At 56.2% G+C, this 20,443-nt stretch overlaps 2 protein-coding genes across 13 annotated transcripts; both read right to left on the reverse strand.

Moving 5' to 3' along the window:
• Positions 1-3,305: 3,305 nt before the first annotated feature.
• FLYWCH2 (FLYWCH family member 2) lies at positions 3,306-13,438 on the reverse strand. Of its 4 annotated transcripts, XM_021085764.2 has the most exons (5): positions 11,582-11,680; positions 9,645-9,871; positions 8,217-8,321; positions 4,750-5,180; positions 3,310-3,627 (listed from the first exon to the last, which is right to left on the reverse strand). In XM_021085764.2, exons 4-5 carry the CDS (start codon positions 5,078-5,080, stop codon positions 3,509-3,511), a joined length of 450 nt encoding a protein of 149 aa, XP_020941423.1. In that variant the 5' UTR covers positions 5,081-5,180; positions 8,217-8,321; positions 9,645-9,871; positions 11,582-11,680; the 3' UTR covers positions 3,310-3,508. The 4 variants fall into 4 exon arrangements, with proteins under 4 accessions (NP_001230327.1, XP_020941423.1, XP_020941422.1 ...); NM_001243398.1 differs by lacking the exons at positions 8,217-8,321; positions 9,645-9,871; positions 11,582-11,680 and adding an exon at positions 12,899-13,008 and having other exon boundaries at positions 3,306-3,627; XM_021085763.2 differs by lacking the exons at positions 8,217-8,321; positions 9,645-9,871; positions 11,582-11,680 and adding an exon at positions 13,382-13,438.
• A 646-nt stretch (positions 13,439-14,084) lies between these two features.
• Positions 14,085-20,099, reverse strand: LOC146404590 (uncharacterized). 9 transcript variants are annotated; one of them, XR_014840976.1, is made up of 5 exons: positions 19,644-20,099; positions 17,067-17,272; positions 16,122-16,165; positions 15,265-15,332; positions 14,085-14,235 (listed from the first exon to the last, which is right to left on the reverse strand). XR_014840976.1 is itself a non-coding variant. In XM_085017833.1 (5 exons), exons 1-5 carry the CDS (start codon positions 17,013-17,015, stop codon positions 14,209-14,211), a joined length of 264 nt encoding a protein of 87 aa, XP_084873959.1. In that variant the 5' UTR covers positions 17,016-17,103; the 3' UTR covers positions 14,085-14,208. The 9 variants fall into 9 exon arrangements, 2 of the variants coding, with proteins under 2 accessions (XP_084873959.1, XP_084873958.1); XR_014840974.1 differs by lacking the exon at positions 17,067-17,272 and adding an exon at positions 14,472-14,588 and having other exon boundaries at positions 19,644-20,089; XR_014840977.1 differs by lacking the exon at positions 19,644-20,099 and adding an exon at positions 14,472-14,588 and having other exon boundaries at positions 17,067-17,180.
• Positions 20,100-20,443: the final 344 nt, after the last annotated feature.

The following is a 20,443-nucleotide window of genomic DNA, read 5'->3' on the forward strand; positions in this document are numbered from 1 at the left end:
GTATCCAGGTTCCCTTCTCCTGTCCTGGCGGGTGGCACTGTCACCCCCTGCAGGGCAGGCCAGGCATCTCTCCTCAAAGCCTGTCCCCAGAAAGAGACAACCCTTGGCTGAGCCTTTCTCAGCCTCCCTCTGGCATCTCCCCCTCCCCGCCCTTTCCTCTCCCTGAGGCTGTGGGTGCTGCTCAGCTCCCACTTTGGACCCCCAGTTGTTCTCCCAGTGGGTGCCAGGCGAGTTTTTTGTTTTTTGTCTTTTTAGGGCCGAACCTGCATATGGAGGTTCCCAGGCTAGGGGTTGAATCGGAACTGTAGCTGCCAGCCTACACCAGAGCCACAGCCACGCCAGATCCGAGCTGCATCTGCAACCTCCACCACAGCTCAGGGCAACGCCGGATCCTTAACCCACTGAGTGAGGCCAGGGATCAAACCTGCAACCTAATGGTTCCTAGTCGGAACTCCTAGGCGAGTTTTGAAAAGTGCTGCTGACTGTGTTCCTTCTCTGTTTAAATCTTTCCCCACCTCCCACTACCCCTGACCAACCTGGAACCATCCCTGGCCTCCAGGCCTCTTGGCTCTGGGCCACTGGTCTGTGCCCACCATTCCTGCCTCTTGGCCTTTCTGTGCTTCTCCCTCTGGGCCCCTCCTCACCCTCCAGCTCCCTCCTCGGGGCTTCCTCCAGTCCCTGTCACATGCACCTGGCCCTCTCCTGGACAGCACTTGGCCCCAGTTTTCTCAGGAAGTTCCAGGTCTCCTGTCCAGCTCTGGGAAGCCGGGGCTGTGCCCTGTTGACCACAAGAGCCTGAGGACCCTGCTGGGGGGACAGTAAGGGCCTCAGGAAGCAGTGAAGGCGGGGGAAGTGGCAGGAGGAAGAGGGGAGGGAGAGGGAGGGTGAATCCAGGTGAGTTTGAAAAGTTTCAAAATTTAGGGGGAGGGGGAGGGAGCGGGATGGACTGGGAATCTGGGGTTAATAGACGCAAAGGATTGCCTTTGGAATGGATGAGCAATGAGAGCCGGCTGTATACACTGGGGATGAGATCTAGTCACTTATGATGGAGCCTGATCATGTGAGAAAAAGAAGGTATATATGTACGTGTAACTGGGTCACAACACTGTAAACCAGCTATGATGGAAAAATTAAAAGAAATGTTTCAACATTTAAAAAGTAAGAAAACCATAAAACCCTCTCCATCCAGTGTGCGAGCTCCCAGGCTCCTGGCTCTGCAGGACTGGCCACTCTTCAGGCAGATGACCAGCAGCACTGGCCCCTCAGGGCCTCAGAGGGAGGTGAGCCCCCATGCGGCCTCCATGGGCCACAAAGCCAACCAGGCTCCCTCGATGGGGACCCCCCAACAGGCGACACACCGACGTGCAGGGGAGTGGACTCTCACTGGTGACCCTGCCCAGTGTGCGGGTGGGCAGGGGTCCACCCTCTCTGACCCACCCAGGCCAGAGGGGGTCCACCCTCTCCTCACCTCATCTTCTCCACGCCTGCTTCCCGGGGTGGCACCGCACCAGCACACAGTCAACCCCGAGCGAGCCCTCGGGCATTCGTGCCAATTGACAGAACTAGCACACAAAGTGGCTCAGAACCTCAGGAAAGGAAAAAAATGGCAGAGATCGGGGTCTAATTTAAAGGTAGAATTCAGGAGTTCCCGTCCTGGGGCAGCAGAAAGAAATCCAACTAGGAACCATGAGGTCACAGGTTCCATCCCTGGCCTCGCTCCGTGGGTTAAGGATTCAGGGTTGCTGTGGCTGTGGTGTAGGCCGGCAGCTGCAGGTCTGATTCAACCCCTAGCCTGGGAACCTCCATATGTTGCACGTGCAGCCCCCAAAAAGCAACAACAACAAACCAGAAACATGGAGAGCTGCACCAGGAAATTAGTCACATCACCTAAGAGGGAGTTGATGGACACTGATTACCTTTGGAAAACGTGTTTTGTTTTGTTTTTCTTTTTTGGCTGCCCCATGCCATGTGGCGTTCCAGGGCCAGGCATCAGATCTGAGCTGCAGCTGCATCCATGCCAGATCCTTAACCCACTGTGCTGGGCTGGGTATCTGAACCCGTGCTCCAGAGACACCGCTGATCCCACTGTGCCACAGTGGGAACTCCTGGAAAATGTTTAAAAACATAAGTCCTCTAAATGTTGCATTTAAAAATTCATACCCTTCCAGAGTTCCCGGATGGCTCCGTGGGTTAAGGATCTGTCACTGTCACTGCTGTGATGCCAGTTCAATCCCTGGCCTAGGAATTTCTGCAGGCCCTGGGCATGGCCAAACAAACAAATGAACAAACCAAATAAATAAAAAATAATCCACTTCCTTTTGCCCAATGGCAATGTTCCAAGAATGACGATCACATGGGCTGAAGAACTTGAGGCCCATGCCTTTTCTGGGGGCAGGGGGAACACGAGAATTTCTTTCTTTTTTTCTTTTTTCTTTTTTTTTTTCTTTTTTGTCTTTTTAGGGCCACACTCTCAGAATATGGAGATTCTCAGGCTAGGGGTTGAATCGGAGCTACAGCTGCCAGCCTACACCACAGCTCACGGCAATGCCAGGTCCTTAACCCATTGAGCAAGGCCAGGGATCGAACCCGTGTCCTCATGGATATTAACTGGGTTTGTTAACCACTGAGCCAAGATGGGAACTCCGAGGCGAGCTTTCCGAGGGGCCAGCAGGGAGGAAGAGGCTAAGGCCTCTCAGGAACAGGCCTGAAGGGAAAGCCAGGGTGGGGGGCAGGGGGGAACCAGCTTCCCAGCGGCTCACAACTGGAAACCAGAGGCAGTAGACCCTGGAGACCTCAGAGACCCGGCTTAACCTCTGAATCAGAAGCTGGTTTTCCAGGCATGTGAAGTCCTGGGAGATGGAGGCCCTGGAGAGCCCTCCCAGGTCTGAGAGATGGCCGGGGCCAGGACACCCCGGCAAGGGCCAGATCAGGGCTGATGGGGGGGGGGAAGCCCGAGGGGTACTGAGGCTGGAGCTGGGGCCTCAAAGGACCCAGAATCATGGATTTTTAAAAAAAACCTGTCCCTGGAGTTCCCGTTGTGGCTCAGTGGCTTAAGAACCCGACTAGTCCATGAGGATGCAGGTTTAATCTCTGGCTGAACCTCAGTGGGTTAAGGATCTGGCATTGTCACAAGCTGCAGCGTAGGTCACAGATGTGCCTTGGATCTGGCGTGGCTGTGGCTGTGGTGTAAGCTGGTGGCTGCAGCTCTGATTTGACCCTTAGCCTGGGAAGTTCCATAGGATGCATGAGTGGCCATTAAAATAAAACAGAAAAAAAAAACCCCCCCAAAAAAACCTATCCAGGATAGGCTCTAGTATACAGCTTCTTTTATTCTCTTTTTAATTTTTGTCCTGCTTATAAAAGTAAATTATGCTTGATCTGAAAAAAATTACAGTGTTGAACATAAAAACCAGTCAGTGGTTGGGCCCCAGGCAGAAACCCAGTGGAACGTGTGGAATTGGCAGCCCCGTCCAGTGACCCGGCAAGGACACACCCTCTGCTGTCAGCGCTACGGGGCCTCCCCCGGCATGGCAGGCACAATCAAGGGGCCCACAGCAGACTCCTCCCGGCCCCCCGAGGAAGAGCTGGGGACAGGCTCCCCTGCCATGCTTCCGTCTTCTTTTCCATCTGGAAGAGAAGGGCGTGGGTTAGGCTGTCATCGAAGGAACACGGTCCAACTGCCAAGGCTGGGGAGCTGCTGGCTGGCTTGGAAGACTAACTGCAGACCCCAGAGACACACTCCCAGGGGCGCAGAGGCTCCTTCCAGGAAACTTTGGGCCAAATCTGAGCATCAGGAAGCCACTGTCCCCCGCTGCTCCTGCTGCTGCCGCTGCCCCGCCCAGATGGGACAGGGGGCGGGGAGGCCGGGGACAGGGTCCAGAAGTTAAGACGGCGTGGCAGGTGGAGGGGACGTTGGCAGCATGAGAGCACCCACCCAGGGGAGCCCGTGGGGCAGGGACACGGCCCTTGTTCTGCTCCCCATCTTTCCATGTGAGGAAGGGTGGCTTTGTCCTCATTCTCCCAAAGGTGCCAGAGGGGGTGGGGCCCACACATTCCAGAGCCCAGGCAGACCTGAGAAGCGAGCAGAGGTCTCTTTCGGGGTGGAAGGGACCCGAGAGATGGCCTGTCCCACCCAGCTCAGTGGGTGATGGGCTCTGGCCTGGGTGCCCCCCCCCTTTGTAGTGACCTAGCTGGTAGCCTCAGGGCGGTGACCTGGTTCCCCTGAGCCCTGCCTCTTCAAGGGCATGAGGACAGGATGCTCTGCGCCTGGGCAGAGGCAGGTGGACAGTAGGAGGTGCCGGGAGCAGGACAGCAAGTGCTCAAGGGGGGCCAGGCTCGCTGCAGAGGGGCCTCCAGGCTCCGGGTCCCTGATTCCCTGAGCACAGCTCCATCCAGCAGGTGACAGAGCCTGAGGGGTGCCTTGGGGCGCCCCAGAGCACTCTAGGACACCATCTCATGAGAAAACATAACACCTCAACACATAAAAGCAGCACGGAGAGAACCAGAGCCAGGACACAGGCACACGAGAACCCACACGAACTTACCCTCCGAGGCAAACACACACGTAGACAGACGGAACCTCAGACAAGCACACACGTGCACGGAGGCCCGCACACACGCAAAACGTCCACAGCACACACTCTCCGGAGCCAGCCGAGCCTGTCTGTGCCCTGGCTGCCCCTGCGTCAGGGGACCTCTGGCCCCGAGAAGGTCTTGTTCACGCCCTGCTCGCTAGGACCCGGGCCTCACCTGTGTCCACCTTGCTGCGTTTCTGCTCAGGCTCCTGGGGGGTGGCCTCGATGGCCCGCTGAGCCTCGGGGTGGGTCTTGAGCAGGGCTTTGGCCAGGGTGGCAGGGCCGGGCACCCCCAGGGACATGATGCAGTGCACGCCTTTGCGCTTGGCCCCAGCCACTTTGGCACTGTCTTTGGAGGCCGTCAGCAGGACCAGTTTGGAGAACTTCCTGGGCTTCATGGGTGCTGCGGGGACCACATCTGTGCCCGGCTCAGGGGACTTGGGGCAGGGTTCCTGGCCGGCCTTCACGCTCTCGCCCTCCTGCTCGCTGGGCTCGGGCAGGGGCATTCCGGGATGGAGGGCCTGTCGCCCAGGCCAGGCTCAGGCCCGGGCAGAAGGATTTCTGTGCCCCCTCCGCGGCAGGAAGCTGGCCGTCCAGGGCTCCGTCCTAGGGGAAGAGACAGAGGCCCATCAGTGGTGGTGCCCTCGGGCCTGGCCTCAGGAAGAGGAGTCTGGGGTGGGGGTCGGGGCACAAGGGGCTGCTCCCCCCGCAACACACACACACCAGGGAGGGACCTGAATGGAGCCACAGAGCCCTGGCCAGGGCTTCTACTCTCCTGGCATCCTTCGGTCCAGCCAAACCTGCTTCCCCTGTCATAAAATGCTCTGGGGGGAGGTTGCAGTGACCCAGGGGCCGGAGGCTGTGCGTTACTAGGAATCCAGGCCCAAAGGTGCTGAGCATGGCTGGTCTGTTCTCAGGGTTTCCCACGTAACCTTCAGCCGCACGTTGGGGACATAGCTCATTCTGACCAACCCAGTTTAAAGATGCGAACACAGAGGCCGCAGGGGCGGGGGGGATCCAGAGCCGGCCCCGCTCAGCCCCTCGTGTGCCTTGTCCAGGATAGCAGGAACCAGTCTCCCTGAGCACCGAGAGTGGGGGAAACGCCCTTTGGGGACGTGAGCTCAGGTCACTGACCCTCCCAGAATGCCTGGTGCCCTTCAACCGGACACTGTCACAGGCAGCATGGGCTGGGCACTCTCTGTCACGCTGCAGACCCCCGAGGGGGAGCCTGGCTGAGGGGTTTTCGGGCAGGCCTCTGGGTTCACAGCTAGACCCAGCCCCCATCCCAGGCCAGAGGCCACGGGCCACCCAGTGCAGGGATGAGGGGGCCCCAGGAGGACAGCGACCTCGTGTCTGAGCTCAGTGCGGCCAGGGCCGTGGGGGTGTCCAGAGAAGCTGTGGTCCCTGAGGGCTTCCTGGCTGCAGGTCTGCAGAAGCGGAAAGGGTGGGTGACAGGGGCAGGTCTGGCCTGGTCCCCGGCCTGGGGGTGTCCGTGTGGGGTGGCTGTTTTGTCTCTTGGGGGTGGGGGGCAGGTGGCGGGATCTTTTTCCGTTTACAGTTTAGCCGAGAAAGGAGACGGAGGCCTCGGCAGATACCTCACCCGATGTGTCTAGGACCCGGGCAGCAGCAACGCCCATAGACTCTGCCCCCTGGACGCGTTTCCCCAGCTGCCTTTCAGGTCGGTTTCTTTGAGGCCCTCCAGTGCCTGTGACTTGAGGTGTCCACGCCCAGCACCCCGTGGATTTTCAAGACCCTGTCATCCGGGAGAGGCGCCTGCGGTGCAATCCCAGCGGGTGGCTGGGGTGTCTTTTCCCCTGCAAGCGCCCCTTCTCACTCCCCTGACCACGAGACATAAAAGCAGAGCCCCCTCAACTGCGACAGAATGACCTCCTCCTCCAGAGGGTGTGGCCTCAGGTAAATGCCTCCTAGCAACCAGTCCCCTGGCCACAGGCGCCCCTGGAACTGATGCTTTCTTATCTCTCCCAGGCTTGGTCCAGCCCCTGGACAAGCCAACCTCTGTGCCTCCCATGTGGTCCTTTCTGGCCCTGCCTCACAGGGGTGACCTCTGGTCCTGGGGACCTGGGGGGGACCCGGGGTCCCACAGAAAAGACATGCCTAGGGCCTCCCCTGGCAGAGCCACTCTGGGCAGGAAAGGGTTATGATGGGAAGCCCCACCCACAGGCCCCTCCCCCCACACTCTGATTGGCCCTGATGCACATCCCTGGTCCCCAGCCCACAGGTCCCTGGTCTGGGGAAAAACTCCAGGTGATGGAGTTCCCGTCCTGGCTCAGCAGAAGCCAATTCAACTAGGAACCATGAGGTTGCGGGTTCGATCCCTGGCCTCGCTCCGTGGGTTAAGGATCTGGTGTTGCTGTGAGCTGCGGTGTAGGTCCCAGATGCGGCTGGGATCTGGCCTTGCCGTGGTTGTGGCGAGGCTGGCAGCTGTATCTCCAGTTGGACCTCTAGCCTAGGAACATCCATATGCCTCAGGTGTGGCCCTAAAAAGCAAAAAAAGAAAAAAATAAAGAAAAAACAAAAAACAAAAAACAAAACTCCAGGTGGTTGGGCCCTTTCCTCACACCACATACAAAAATATAAAAATGGACTGTAGACTCAGTTGTTAGAGCTGGTGATAAAACTCTTAAAAAAAAAAAGGGCATATTTTCCTGACCCTTGATTAGGTAAAGCTTTCTTTAATGCAATAAAACTACAAGCAACCAAAGAGGAAACACATAAACTGGATTCATCAAAATGTCAGACTTTTCGGAGTCAAAGGACACCATCAAGAGAGTTGAGGAGTTCCCGTCGTAGCGCAGTGGTTAACGAATCCGACTAGGAACCATGAGGTTGCGGGTTCAGTCCCTGCCCTTGCTCAGTGGGTTAACGATCCGGCGTTGCCGTGAGCTGTGGTGTAGGTTGCAGATGCGGCTCGGATCCTGCGTTGCTGTGGCTCTGGTGTAGGCCGGTGGCTACAGCTCCGATTCAACCCCTAGCCTGGGAACCTCCATATGCCGAGAGAGCGGCCCAAGAAATAGCAACAACAACAACAACAACAAAAAAAAAGACAAAAAAAAAAAAAAAAAAAGAGAGTTGAAAGGTGGAGTTCAAGTTGTGGCTCAGAGGAAACGAATCTGACTAATATCCATAAGGACACAGGTTCGAGTCTTGGCCTTACTCAGTGGGTTAAGAGTAAGATCCGGTGTTGCCGTGAGCTGTGGTGTAGCCCAGCAACTACAGCTCCAATTCGACCCCTGGCCCAGGAACCTTCATATGCCACTGGTATGGCCCTAAAAAGACAAAAAAATTTTTTTTAAATACAATAAAAATAAATAAAAAAGAGAGGTGAAAGGCAACCTATCAAATGGAGAACATTTTTGCAGATCACATATCTGATAAGGGACTTGTGTCTGGAATTTACAAAGAACTCTTACAACTCAGTAGTATGAAGACAAACGACTCAATTTTAAAATGGGCAAAAGATCTGAATAGGTCTCTTTTCAAAGAAAAGATGCAAATGGCCAGTAATCACATCACTAGCCATGAGGGAAATGCAGAACTGTGACATAGTAATTCACACGCCTAGGAGGGACATACTAAAACAAACGACCAAAACCCAAAAAACACCCTAAAAAAACCCCAAACCTGGCAATAACAATGCTGGTGAGGATGAGGAGAAGCTGGAACCCTCATACGCTGCTGGGAGGGATGTAAATAATGCAGCCACTTTGGAAAACAATCTGGTGATTCCTTAAAAGGTGAAATACAGAATTACTACATGACCCAGCAATTCCACTCCTAGCTGTGTCCCCAAGAGGAATGGAAATTGATGTCACATAAAAGCTTGCACATGAATATTCTTTGCAGTATTATTCATAGATGCGAAAAAATGGAAAACAGCCCAAATATCCATCCACAGATAAATGAATAAATAAAATGTGGTATATTCATATGAGATTATTTGAGAGTTTAAAAAATTCATACTATGGCATGGATGAATCTTGCAAAGATTAACTAAGTGAAAGAAGCCAGTCAGGAAAGACCACATATTACAGTTCCATTTGCACCAAAATGACCTGGAGGAGCTCCCATTGTGGTTCAGTGGTAACCAACCTGACTAGCATCCATGAGGATGCAGGTTCGATCCCTGGCCTCCTCGGTGGCTTAGGGATCTGGCATTGCCTCGAGCTGTGGTATGAGTCCCAGATGTGGCTCGGATCCCACATTGCTATAGTTGTGGTGTAGGCTGGCAGATGCGATCCCTAGCCTGGGAACTTCCACATGCCACACATGCGGGCCTAAAAAGCAAAAAAAGATACATAAAATAAAATGAGCTGGAATCTATAGAAAATCTATTGAGTAGAAAAATATGTAGATCCGTGGTTGTCTAGGGCTGGAGGTGGGAGGGCTGGGGACCAGAAGAGTGGGGAGTGACTCGTTCGTGTGGGGTTTCTGGGGGATAAAAATGTTCTAAAACCGACCGTGGTGATGGCTGCACAGCTTTGCAAACTTACTAGATGCCATTGAATTGTATGCTGTGAAGGGTGACTTGAGTGGTACATAAATTATCTCAGTAGAACTGATGTGTTGAGAAAAGGGACATGGAAACAACCTACATGCCCATCGACAGAGGAGTGGATCAAGACGAGGCGGTACATATACACAGTGGAATATTACTCAGCCATTAACAGGAAAGAAAGAACGGCATTTGCAGTAATGCGGATGGACCCAGAAATTATCACGCTAAGTGAAGTCAGTCAGACAGTGAGACACCAATGTCATACGCTATCACTGACAGGTGGACTCTGAAAACAGGACACAATGAACTTCTTTGCAGAACAGATATGGATGCACAGACTTCAAAAAACTTACGATTTCCAAAGGAGACAGCTTTGGGGGGTGGGGAGCTGCGCTGGGGGTTTGGGATGGAAATGCTATAAAATTGGGTTGGGGCGACTCTTGTACATCGATACATGTAATAAAAGTCACTGAGTAATTTAAAAAAAGGAAAAAGAAAAGGGCAACTAAGTCTATAACCAGTGGTTTCCCAGCTTCATGGTCCCTAAGAATCACCTGAAATTCTTGCAAAAAACACAGTCCTGGGAGGTCCTGCTGTGGCACCATGGGTTAAGAATCCGACTGCAGCAGCTCAGGTGGCTTCCGAGGCTTGGGTTCAATACCTGGCCAGCACAATGCATTCAAGGATCCAGCGTTGCTGCAGCTGTGGTGGAGGCCGGCAGCTGCAGCTGCAGCTCGGATTCAGTTCCTGGCCTGGGAACTTCCATGTGCTGTGGGTGCGGCTGTTATAAAAAAAAAAAAAAAAAAGCACACTCGGGGACTGCTCCACCCCCAGACTTCTTACTCGGGGGGTTTGGAGAGGCACCCGAGAATCTACATTTTTTTCACCAGAACACTATTTGCTTCTAATACGTTGTGATGATGCCAGGGTCTCTCTGCTTGAGAAGTTTCTAGTTTTTTATTTTTATTTTATTTTTTTGTCTTTTTGTCCTTTTAGAGCCACACCCGTGGCATATGGAGGTTCCCAGGCTAGGGGTCCAATCGGAGCTGTAGCCGCTGGTCTACACCACAGTCACAGCAATGCCAGACCTGAGCCGCGTCTGTGACCTACATCATCGATCATGGCAATGCTGGATCCTTAACCCACTGAGCGAGGCCAGGGATTGAACCGGCAACCTCATGGTTCCTAGTCGGATTCGTTAACCAGTGCGCCACGACGGGAACTCCCAAGAAGTTTCTAATTTCTACTTCATAGGTGAACTGTTCTTCAGCCACTCCACAAACAGGGGTGGAGAGTCCTTCGGGCTGGATCGGTCTCTTTTCTGGATTCACCCCTGACCTTCCAGCGATTTATTTATTTATTTATTTTCTTTCTTGGCGGCCACGAGACAAGGTTCCCAGGCAGGGGTCAGATCTGAGCTGTAGTTGTGACCTATGCCACAGCTGCAGCAAAGCCAGATCCTTAACACACTGGCCCAGGTGGGGGATCGAACCTGCGTCCCAGCGCTCCCAAGACTCCGTCAATCCCGTTGCACCAGAGAAGGAACTATAAGCATTTTGTTTGTTTTTGTCTTTCTAGGGCCGCGCCCATGGCATATGGAGGTTCCCAGGCCAGAGGTTGAATTTGAGCTGTAGTCGCTGGCCTACACCACAGCCACAGCAACTCGGGATCTGAGCCCCGTCTGTGACCTACACCACAGCTCACGGCAATGCTGGATCCTTAACCATGAGGTGGAACCCACATCCTCATGGATACTACTCGGGTTCATTGACCCCTGAGTCACCATGGGAACTCCTTAGCAGTTGATTTTTGACATGTGACTGGTACAATTGAGAGGCAGCTATTTTGAGTCGACAACATATATTTGGGAAATTAAATTTTTACTCAATAAAAGTGCAGTGAATTAAGAGAATTTTTAGAAGTGAAGCAGGAATGAATGAAAAAGACCAAAACGCTTAAAAGTTTACATTCTTTTTCTCGCTTTTCATCCTCCACCTAAATCCTCCATCTGGTGGTTTGGTGTTGCCGTGGGTCGCAGTCACCTATTTATCCTAACCAGCTGCCATGATATTTATTGGTCTACACAAAGGAGACCCAGGAGTGTCAGATGGCTCAGGGCAAACCCCAAGCCACACAATGTCAAGAATTGCCAGGAGTTCCCCTTGTGGCTTAGGGGAAACGAATCCAACTAGGAACCAGGAGGTTGCCAGTTTGATCCCTGGCCTCACTCCGTGGGTTAAGGATCCAGCATCGCCGGGAGCTGTGGTGTAGGTCGCAGACACAGCTCAGATCCCACAAGGCTGTGGCTGTGGTGTAGACCAGAAGCTATAGCTCCAAATGGACCCCTAGCCTGGAAACCTCCAGATGCCATGGGTGTGGCCCTAAAAAAAAAAAAATTCCCAGGAGCTTCTGAACACCTTGGGAGGCCAACTGATCCCCCCCCCGCCCCAAGATGTCTGGGTCCTGATCCCTGGAACCTGTGAATATGTACCTTACATGGTAAAGGGGGCGTTCAGGTGGCAGATGGCATGAAGGCTACTAAACTAGGAGGGTAGTTTGGATTATCCAGGTGGGTCGAATCACAATGGTTCTAAAAAGAAGAAGAGGCAGGCAGGAGGGTCAGAAAAAGCGGTGTGATGATGGGAGCAGAGTTGGAGAGAGGAGAGACCCCATATGGCTGGCCCAAAAAAAGAGGGAGGAGCTGCGAGCCAGGGGGCCCTGGAGTCCCCAGAAATACAGCGCTGCCCACATCTGCATTTCAACCCAGGGAGGCCCAGATCAGACCTCTGACCTTCAGAACTGTCCGATTACTACCAAGCCATGTTGTCTTAATCCACTGAATTTGTGGTACTTTAAGACAGCCATAGGTAGCTGACATGAGGTCCAATCCCTTGATCACTGCCTGGCAGTGGACTTACCGTCCTACACATGGGAGAAAAATACCATCAATGGCCACCCACACCTGCATCCTCGACTACCAGCTACCCTAAACCCTCTCTGGACTGGTTCGCCTGGATAACGGTTGTGACAGCGAATGGAGCAGGTGTTCTCAATAGCAAGCGGGCAACGGTGAAGTCCTTATTTTCAAAAGTTACCAGGGATACCGACAGCTGCCTCTTCCATTATCACTGTCCCATGTGGTCCTTGCGGGGGGCTGCTGGGCCCGGATAGGTCTGCGGGTACACATCCCTACAGGGAGATTTTTCAAAGCAGCACTAAGACCCAGATGAACTGCTGCCCTATCGTGTGCAGAGAAGAGCATCCCCAGAGAGGGAGTTTCATGTAATGGCATCTCCTTTCCCCGAATCACCTGGCTTGGAATCAGTTACTTCTACTTACCCATTGTAACTTGTCATTAGACGTGTCTATGCTGCGCCCCAATGGCCCCTTCTCCCGGCTTCTCTGCTCTCCCACCATCTACCTCCCGCCCAAGTCTCCCTGTCCCAGTATCTCAGACCTCCGACTGCCATCCGTGCCAGGATCTCAAGAGCCACAGGGACGGGACGAGGCTGGGATGGGTGCAGGGCGGGGGCGGTCCTGGGGTGGGGAGGACACGGTCAAGGCAAGACAAACCAAGGCGGGGTTCCCTGATTTGGGGTGTCAGGGCTCAGTCCCAGGGCTGGGTGAGTTGGGGGGAGAAGGAGCGAGGAGAAAGGAGCTGAACTGCGGGTGAAGGACAAGGAGGCGGCCTGACCGCTGGGATGCGGAGCCGGGGGACACCCCTCCCGCATCAGCAGCCCTTGGGGACCCCCAGGAGAGGCCGGCAGGGACCCGAGACCCTCCCTGACCCGCCAGGGCGCGTCCTCACCGGGAACCGGCCGGGCGGCGACAGCAGCGGGGCCCTCCGTTTCCGGAGACCGAGCGGCGACAGGTCCCTCAGCCTCTGTGCCAGGGGCCCCCGCCTCTGTTCGGGCCGTCACCTCAAGCTGGGGTCACGGCGCGAGCATGCGCAACAGGGCTGGGGGGGCATTCCTTGGACCAACTCCGTTTCTCCGGGTCTTCCCGGCGTGGAGCCGAAGCGGAGGCCCGACCAATCGGCCCGCGAGGGGGCGGGACCTTGCCGGGATTCGGCTTTGGCGTGGTGGGGGCCGAGGGTCCGCTGTCCGCTGGCCCAGCTTTGCGTTTTGATCGGGGCTCTCCCGGGACAAGGTGGGTTCAACGGATACCGCCTGACCTCCCCCGGGCTTGACCTCGGCTCCCCGCAGAGGAAGCTGGAAGAGTTGTTCAAAGGCCTGCTTCGTCCCCGTCGATCTCCCGAGGGAGCCGAGGGAACAACTGCCTTTACGCTCACCGGAGCCACTGACCCCGCTCCGCGCTGCATTCCCGAGCACGCAGCATCCTCGCCGTTGGTCCCCGGCACCGCCCCCCGCCCCCGCCCCTCGGTCCAGCCCTCGCCATTGGTCCCTCCTCCGCTCTTGGTCCCGCCCACGCCCACAGGTCCTGCCCCAGTCCATCTGTCCAGCCCTTGCCCGTGGGTCCAGCCCCCACTCACAGAGCACGGCCACGGCCACTTGTCCTTCTCCCACCACCCTGGGCGCTGGGGACCGGGGTGGCTCCGGAGCGGGGAGCTGCGGGGCCTGGGCTGCGTTCCTGGACCTTTGGCCGGTGGCGGTCGGAGGGACCCAGCATCCTCGGAGCTGACGCCCCTCCCGCAGGGCGCCCCCGGCCCTCGCCCCCCGCGACCCTCCCCCGCCGCGCGGACCCCTCCCTCCGGCCGCCCCTATTTTCTGGCTGCTCGTCCGCCTGTTTGCAGACAACGTCCTCTCGTGATGGCCACTCCCCTGACAGCCCTCTCCTTGGCCTCCCTCCTCTTGCTCTAAAGCTGCTGCCGCAAGTACCCCTGGACTCCCGCAGGTGCTGGTCCAAGTCTCACGGACGGGCCAGGTGGGGGCTGGTAGGGTCGCAGCTGGGCCTCGAAGGATCTGGAAACCCGAGACTCAGAGCCCAGTTCTGGAAAAGACTCAGGCTCAGAATAAGCACTCGATACATGTGTATTCCAGGACTTTTTTTACTTTGGTCATACCCAAATTGTCACACATGTCCTCACAGCACATCTGTCCCCACATCTGGCTCTCCTGTCTGTCCAGGGCTTGGAGATGATTCTTGTCAATGGATTTTCTATTCCATTTTATTGTGCGTTTTCATCTGCAAGAGAATTGGGTAGAGTCAGGCAGGCCCAGCACTGACCATGGGGGGGAACAAGGGCGGCCCACTAGTTGGGGCCATCAGGCCTCCAGGCTGAGGGTGGGCTCCTGCCACCTTCTCCCAACCTTACCTGTGCCCTCCAAACCATGCTCAGGCCTCCCTCTTACTCAGGCACCCCCACCCCACCCCCCGCCAACCCGGGACCAGCTCAGGTGCCATCACACCTCTGCTCTGACCTTTTTTTGATATAAGATGACCCCGGCGACCCCAGCGATCCCGACAACTGCTATTATCGCAGCAGGCCACACTGCAGAGCCCGTAGCCACTATTTTTAGACATGGATAAGCCACCTTCTATACGGGGGAAAATGGGGCAGGGTGACCAGAGTGGCCCCACAGGATGGAGAGAGTGAGAGGATTGTGGGGTTCAGGGTCCCAGGCTGACCAGGGGGAAGGCACCAGAGAAAAGACAGGGACACTCGAGATGGCCCCGTCTCCCAAGCTCAGTAGAAAGAATGGGCCCCAGGACAGGTGTGGCTTTGCTCCACCATCTGCAGTGACAGTCTGGTGGCAGTGACTTGGCTGCTCTGAGCCCTGCCTCCCCACTGGTCATGGCGATGGCGCCTTGAGGAGGCAGTAAGTGGACAGGTGATGGCACCCACAGCAGGATGGCTGCTGGCAACACTTCCAGGTGAGCCACGTGTGGGCTCCAGGGTCTGGGCGCCGGAGTCCCTCTGGCTCCTCAAGCACAGCTCTAGCCAGGCCTGGAGCCCCAGCAGGGATGGAGGTGAGAGGTCCCACAGGGTCCCCCGAAGCTCCTGGCCTGTAGCTGGGGGTGCCCCATCCCCAGTGTCCCAGAATCTCAGTCAAGGGGAACCAGTGCCCCCCCCCCCCCCCCCGCCCCAACCACTTAGGCCCATGGAGCCCTTATTTGTCATGGAAACACGCAGGGTCCTGCTGCCATCCTGTTAGCTGGTGGCTGGGCCTGGTTGGCCCTGGCTGATTGCGAGGGGGGGGACTAGTCTCTCACCAGGCTGATGGCAATTGAGGGCACCTCTCCTGCCACCATCTTCTCAAGGAAGGTCTCAGAGCTCACCCCTGCAGGGCGGTTGGGGGGACAGCGCAGTCACCTTCCTTCCCACACACTCTGATTCCACCCACGACCCCCGGGACCCCCTCCATAGAGGCCAAGGTCAGGTCCCAGCCTCTGTGCCGTCTGCGGAGGTCCCAGAACCTGGTCTGCAGGCCTGGGGACGCTCACATCTCAGGACTCTAGGCAGGGCCCATTGCCTTCGGGGGTTCCCACCCCCCCAGTCAACTTCCCTGCCGCACAAGGACCATCACGGCAGCTCCCACCTTCACCCCCCATAGCTTTGCTCCACGAGGGGCCTTGGGCCTCTCACAGTGTGGGAAGCCGGAGCTCAGAGGAGGAAGGACGGCCTGTTGTGCCTCGCCCCACTTGGCCGGTGGCCGTCCTGCTCCTGTCCTCGCCTCTTTCCAGGGCCTGTCGGGCCTTTGCCTGGTGACCACTCCCCCGGGGCTCAGGCCTCATGGTTTCCAGTCCCCTGACCCACCTCAGGAAACTCTCTGCCCCAGCCCAGCCCCTCCCCTCTGCCCCCTCCGCCCCCTCCGCCCCCTCCGCCTGCCCATCCTCCTCAGCCTCCCCCAGCTGCCCTCTCCCCCTTCTGGCCCTGAGCTTGGCTACTGGGCCCCCTCCTCTGCACTCCGGGTCACCTGGGAACACCTACCAGCAGCCCCCTGACCAGCCCCCTTTCTGGTCCACCAAGCAGGTTCATCTGAGATGTGGACACCCCCTCCCCTGTCTCACTGCTCCCAGCAGGACCCTCTCATTCCGGGAACCTGCACCGAGACAAGCCTGGAGCTGACCTGAGGCCGACGATCCTCTGGTAGGAGATCCTGGCACAGGATTGCTGGATGCAGAGAAAGGAGCAGCTCAGATTCCCCCTCCCTCTCCACTCCCTGCCCAACACCTCCCCCAACATCAGCCCGTTCAAAGGCCCACCTCCCAAGGCAGACCCTGGCTGTTACTCTTGTCCGCTGTTTCTCCTTCCCTTTTTTTTTCTTTTTTTTTTTTTTTTTGTCTTTTTCCTTTTCTAGGGCCATACCCACGGCATATGGAGGTTCCCAGGCTAGGGGTTGAATCGGAACTGTAGCTGCCAGCCTACAAAAGAGCCACAGCAACTCGGGATCCGAGCCATGTCTGTGACCTACACCACAGCTCACCGCAATGCCGGATCCTTAACCCACTGAGCAAGGGCAGGGATCGAACCCACAACCTCATGGTTCCTAGTGGGATTTGTTAACCACTGTACCACAACAGGAACTCCTGCTGTTGCTTCTTCTAAAGTGAAGCCCTGGGGAGTTCCCGTCGTGGCACAGTGGTTAACGAATCCGACTAGGAACCATGAGGTTGCGGGTTCGGTCCCTGCCCTTGCTCAGTGGGTTAACGATCCGGCGTTGCCATGAGCTGTGGTGTAGGTTGCAGACGCGGCTCAGATCCCACGTTGCTGTGGCTCTGGCGTAGGCCGGTGGCTACGGCTCCGATTAGACCCCTAGCCTGGGAACCTCCATATGCCGAGGGAGTGGCCCAAGAAATAGCAAAAAGACAAAATAAATAAATAAATAAAGTGAAGCCCTGTTGCCTGCTCGCCACTGTTCCCACTCCCCCACCCTCCATCCCCACAGAGACCCCACTTGTTCTCCAAGGCTAAGCCTGCTGGCCCATCCCTAGTCACAGACGCCCATGTTGTACCCCAGCATCTTGGTGGAGCGGCTTTCTCCCAGGCCCCGGGTCCATCATGGTGCCCTCACCTTTGAAGGGAGTCCAGCTCACTCCTCTCTGGCTCTGAGACTCGGGCTGGGCCAGACCAGGAAATAGCTTAGGGGTGCTACTGCCTTGCTCCTCCCTCCTGTGTGCCCTGGCTGGCTTCCTGGAAATGCAGCTGCTTCACTGAAACCACGTGATATTTTTCTGACCTCATCAGGAGTAATTCCACGTTATTTCTTTTTCACCTGCTCTGAAATGAAAGCATCAAAACATACCTGGTTGTGGGGAGTTCCTGTCGTGGCACAGGGGTTAACAAATCCGACTAGGAACCATGAGGTTGCGGTTTCGGTCCCTGCCCTTGCTCAGTGGGTTAACGATCCGGCGTTGCCATGAGCTGTGGTGTAGGTGGCAGACGCTGCTCGGATCCCGAGTTGCTGTGGCTCTGGCATAGGCCAGTGGCTACAGCTCTGATTTGACCCCTAGCCTGGGAACTTCCATATGCCGCGGGAGTGGCCTAAGAAATAGCTAAAAAGACCAAAAAACAAACAAATGAAAAAAAAACGTACCTGGTTGTGGGAGTTCCCTTCGTGGCTCAGTGGTTAATGAATGCAACTAGCATCCATGAGGATAAAGGTTTGATCCCCGGTCTTGCTCAGTGGGTTAAGGATCCGGCGTTGCCATGAGCGGTGGTGTAGATCACAGATGTGGCTTGGATCTGGTGTTGTTGTGGCTGTGGTGTAGGCTGACAGCTGTAGTTCTGATTGGACCCCTAGCCCAGGAACTTCCATATGCCACAGAATGGCCCTAAAAACCAAAAAAAAAAAAGGTACCCACTTTCGAGCCAACTGAGGACTCCCGTGTGCGGCTGAGCTGAGGGAGAGAGCGAAGGAGCCAGCGGCTGGTGGGGAACCCAGAGAGGCAGGGCCACTGGCTGTGGGGAATGGGGCCAGACTCCACAATGCTGGGCCTTTTGGAGAGGCCGCTGAGCGCCTGTGTAAACACAACTTCCAGTCCAGCCCCTATGCCCAATCTTCCCACTCAGCCTGCAGCCCCAGCGCACACTCATTAGAATCCCTGGGGCCAACACTTTTGGTGGGATGCTCCCGGGAGCTCACAACTGGGAGCCTTCAGTCCTGGGAGACTTCCAGAAGGAGGTGACTCTGGGGCCTGGGAGAGCATTGACCAGGGAGTATCCTGGGGATGGCTAGCGGGGGGGGGGGGGGGGGGGGGAGCCTGAGGCCTCCTGCAGGGGGAGGCACATACGAAATGCCACTCATCTTCCCATCTGCCACTCCACCCCCATCTCGGCAAATACCTACCTTCCTTTGCAGAGGTTGAGGTCCGCCTGACACGTGCGCCTTGAGAACCAGGAATAAAGAGTCCTACTTTTCTTTTTTTCTGCTGTACCCCGACATGCGGTAGTTCCGGGGCCAGGGATTGAACCCCAACCACAGCAGTGACAATGCCCAATCCATAAGCCACTGAGCCACCAGGGAATTCCAAGAGTCTCTCTCTCTCTCTCTTTTTTAGGGCCACACTCGCAGCATATGGAGGTTCCCAGGCTAGAGGTCCAATGTGAGCTATAGCTGCCGGCCTACACCATAGCCACAGCCAGGACAGATCCGAGCCACGTCTGCAACCTGCACCACAGCTCATGGCAATGCCGGAACCTTAACCCATGGAGCGAGGCCAGGGATGGAACCCAAAACCTCATGGTTCCTAGTCAGATTCGTTTCCTCTGCATCAGGATGGGAACTCCTTCCAAAAGTCTCTCTTTTATTTTTTATTTTATTGTTGTCTTTTTGCCTTTTCTGGAGCTACTCCCGTGGCATATGGAGTTTCCCAGGCTAGGGGTCTAATCCGAGTTGTAGCCACCGGCCTACGCCAGAGCCACAACAATGCAGGATCCTTAACCCACTGAGTATAGCCAGGGATCGAACCCGCAACCTCATGGTTCCTAGTGGGATTCGTTAGCCACTGCGCCATGACGGGAACTCCCACAAACATCTTAAAGGGACATGATCAGCATTCTAACATTTGCAAAGGCCACACACTAAAAGCACTAAAGCCAAGGGGATGTGAAAACTTTCTCGTTGACACTGACAACCCTCTAGGGGCTCCCTCTGGGAAATGCGGCTCCAAACTCCTGCCCTCAGCATCCACCTACAAGATCTTCATTTTGCCATTCCCTTAACTTTTGTAAACTATCCTATAACATTTTTATGCCTTTTATATCTTTTCAGGCGTTGATACTACACAAATCTCCCGCAAGAGCACCTTTCCTCTAACCGGTTTGTTGGTCCCTTCAACCAAACGTCCAACCTCTAAGCCTCCCTCTCTGCCCACAAAGTTCAGTTCACAGGAAATGCTGACTTAAACGAGAAATTAATTCGGGGCCCTACTGCCGGTGTGATGCCCGCTGACAGAAGTCCTAGAATAAAATTCTAGCAGGAAAGCTTAAAAGTGGTGGTTCAGGTCTTTAATTGTCATAAAGTATAAAAGTGGAGTTTTCTAGGTTTTGCTGGCCACGCAAACACGGTCGGTGGGTGTGCGTTGGCGTGAACTTTCTAAAAGGTCACAAGACAGACAGGGAAACAAAAGCGACACTGAGGGTGTGTTACCTGCCGCAGCAGCAGCAGCAGCAGCAGCAGCAGCAGCAGCAGCAGCAGCAGCAGCAGCAGCAGCGCGTGCACTCCCTGAAAGCCTCGCTTGCAGGCACGGATCGCGCCCCCTGTGCCTGGGTGCCTGGCCGCCACGCCGAGTCCCGCGCGGAGCCAGAGAGGAGCCCCGGAACAGGGCAGGCTCGGGGTCGCGCTCCGAGGTCTGGAGGCGAGGCTAGGCCCTCCCCGAGGCCGAGCGGGGCCCACGCCCCCAGGCGCACCGGCTCCGGAGCGCGGCACGGTGGCAGCGCTGACGGGCGGCGGCGGCGGCCGCGGAGGCGGAGCGGGGCGGGAGGCCGCGGCGACCAGGGCTGCGGAGGCGCCGAGCTCCCAGATCGTCAGTCCCCGCAGGAGCTGCATGCCCAGGCCGCGCGCCTGGAGAGAGTGGAAGGGGCCGACCCGAGGCGGCCGCGGTACCTGGATTCCCGCGGGCGAGGAGGGCGGGGGGTGGGGGGGGCGCGTTACGGGTCCTTTCTTATTGTTTGTTTGTTTACACTCCGTATTGCTTTGGTGGAGGGTTCCTGGCTCCAGCAATCAAGAGGGAAGCATGGGAGTTCCCCCTGAGGTGCAGTGGGCGAAACATCCCAGGGCAGCAGCTCAGGTCACGGTGGAGGCATGGGCTCCAGCCCTGGCCGGGAGCAGTGGGTCAAAGGATGTGGCGTTGCTGCAGCTGCAGCCTAGGTCACAGCAATCCTTGGTTCTGGGAATGTCCACCTGCTGTGGGTGTGGCCATTAAAAAAAAAAAAAAAAAAGAGGTGCGC

The sequence above is a fragment of the Sus scrofa genome, chromosome 3, assembly GCF_054392235.1.
Source record: "Sus scrofa isolate SSC_HxYL_T2T_F1_AM1 chromosome 3, Sscrofa_HxYL_maternal_Yorkshire_Landrace_v2.0, whole genome shotgun sequence".
NCBI lineage: Eukaryota > Metazoa > Chordata > Mammalia > Artiodactyla > Suidae > Sus > Sus scrofa.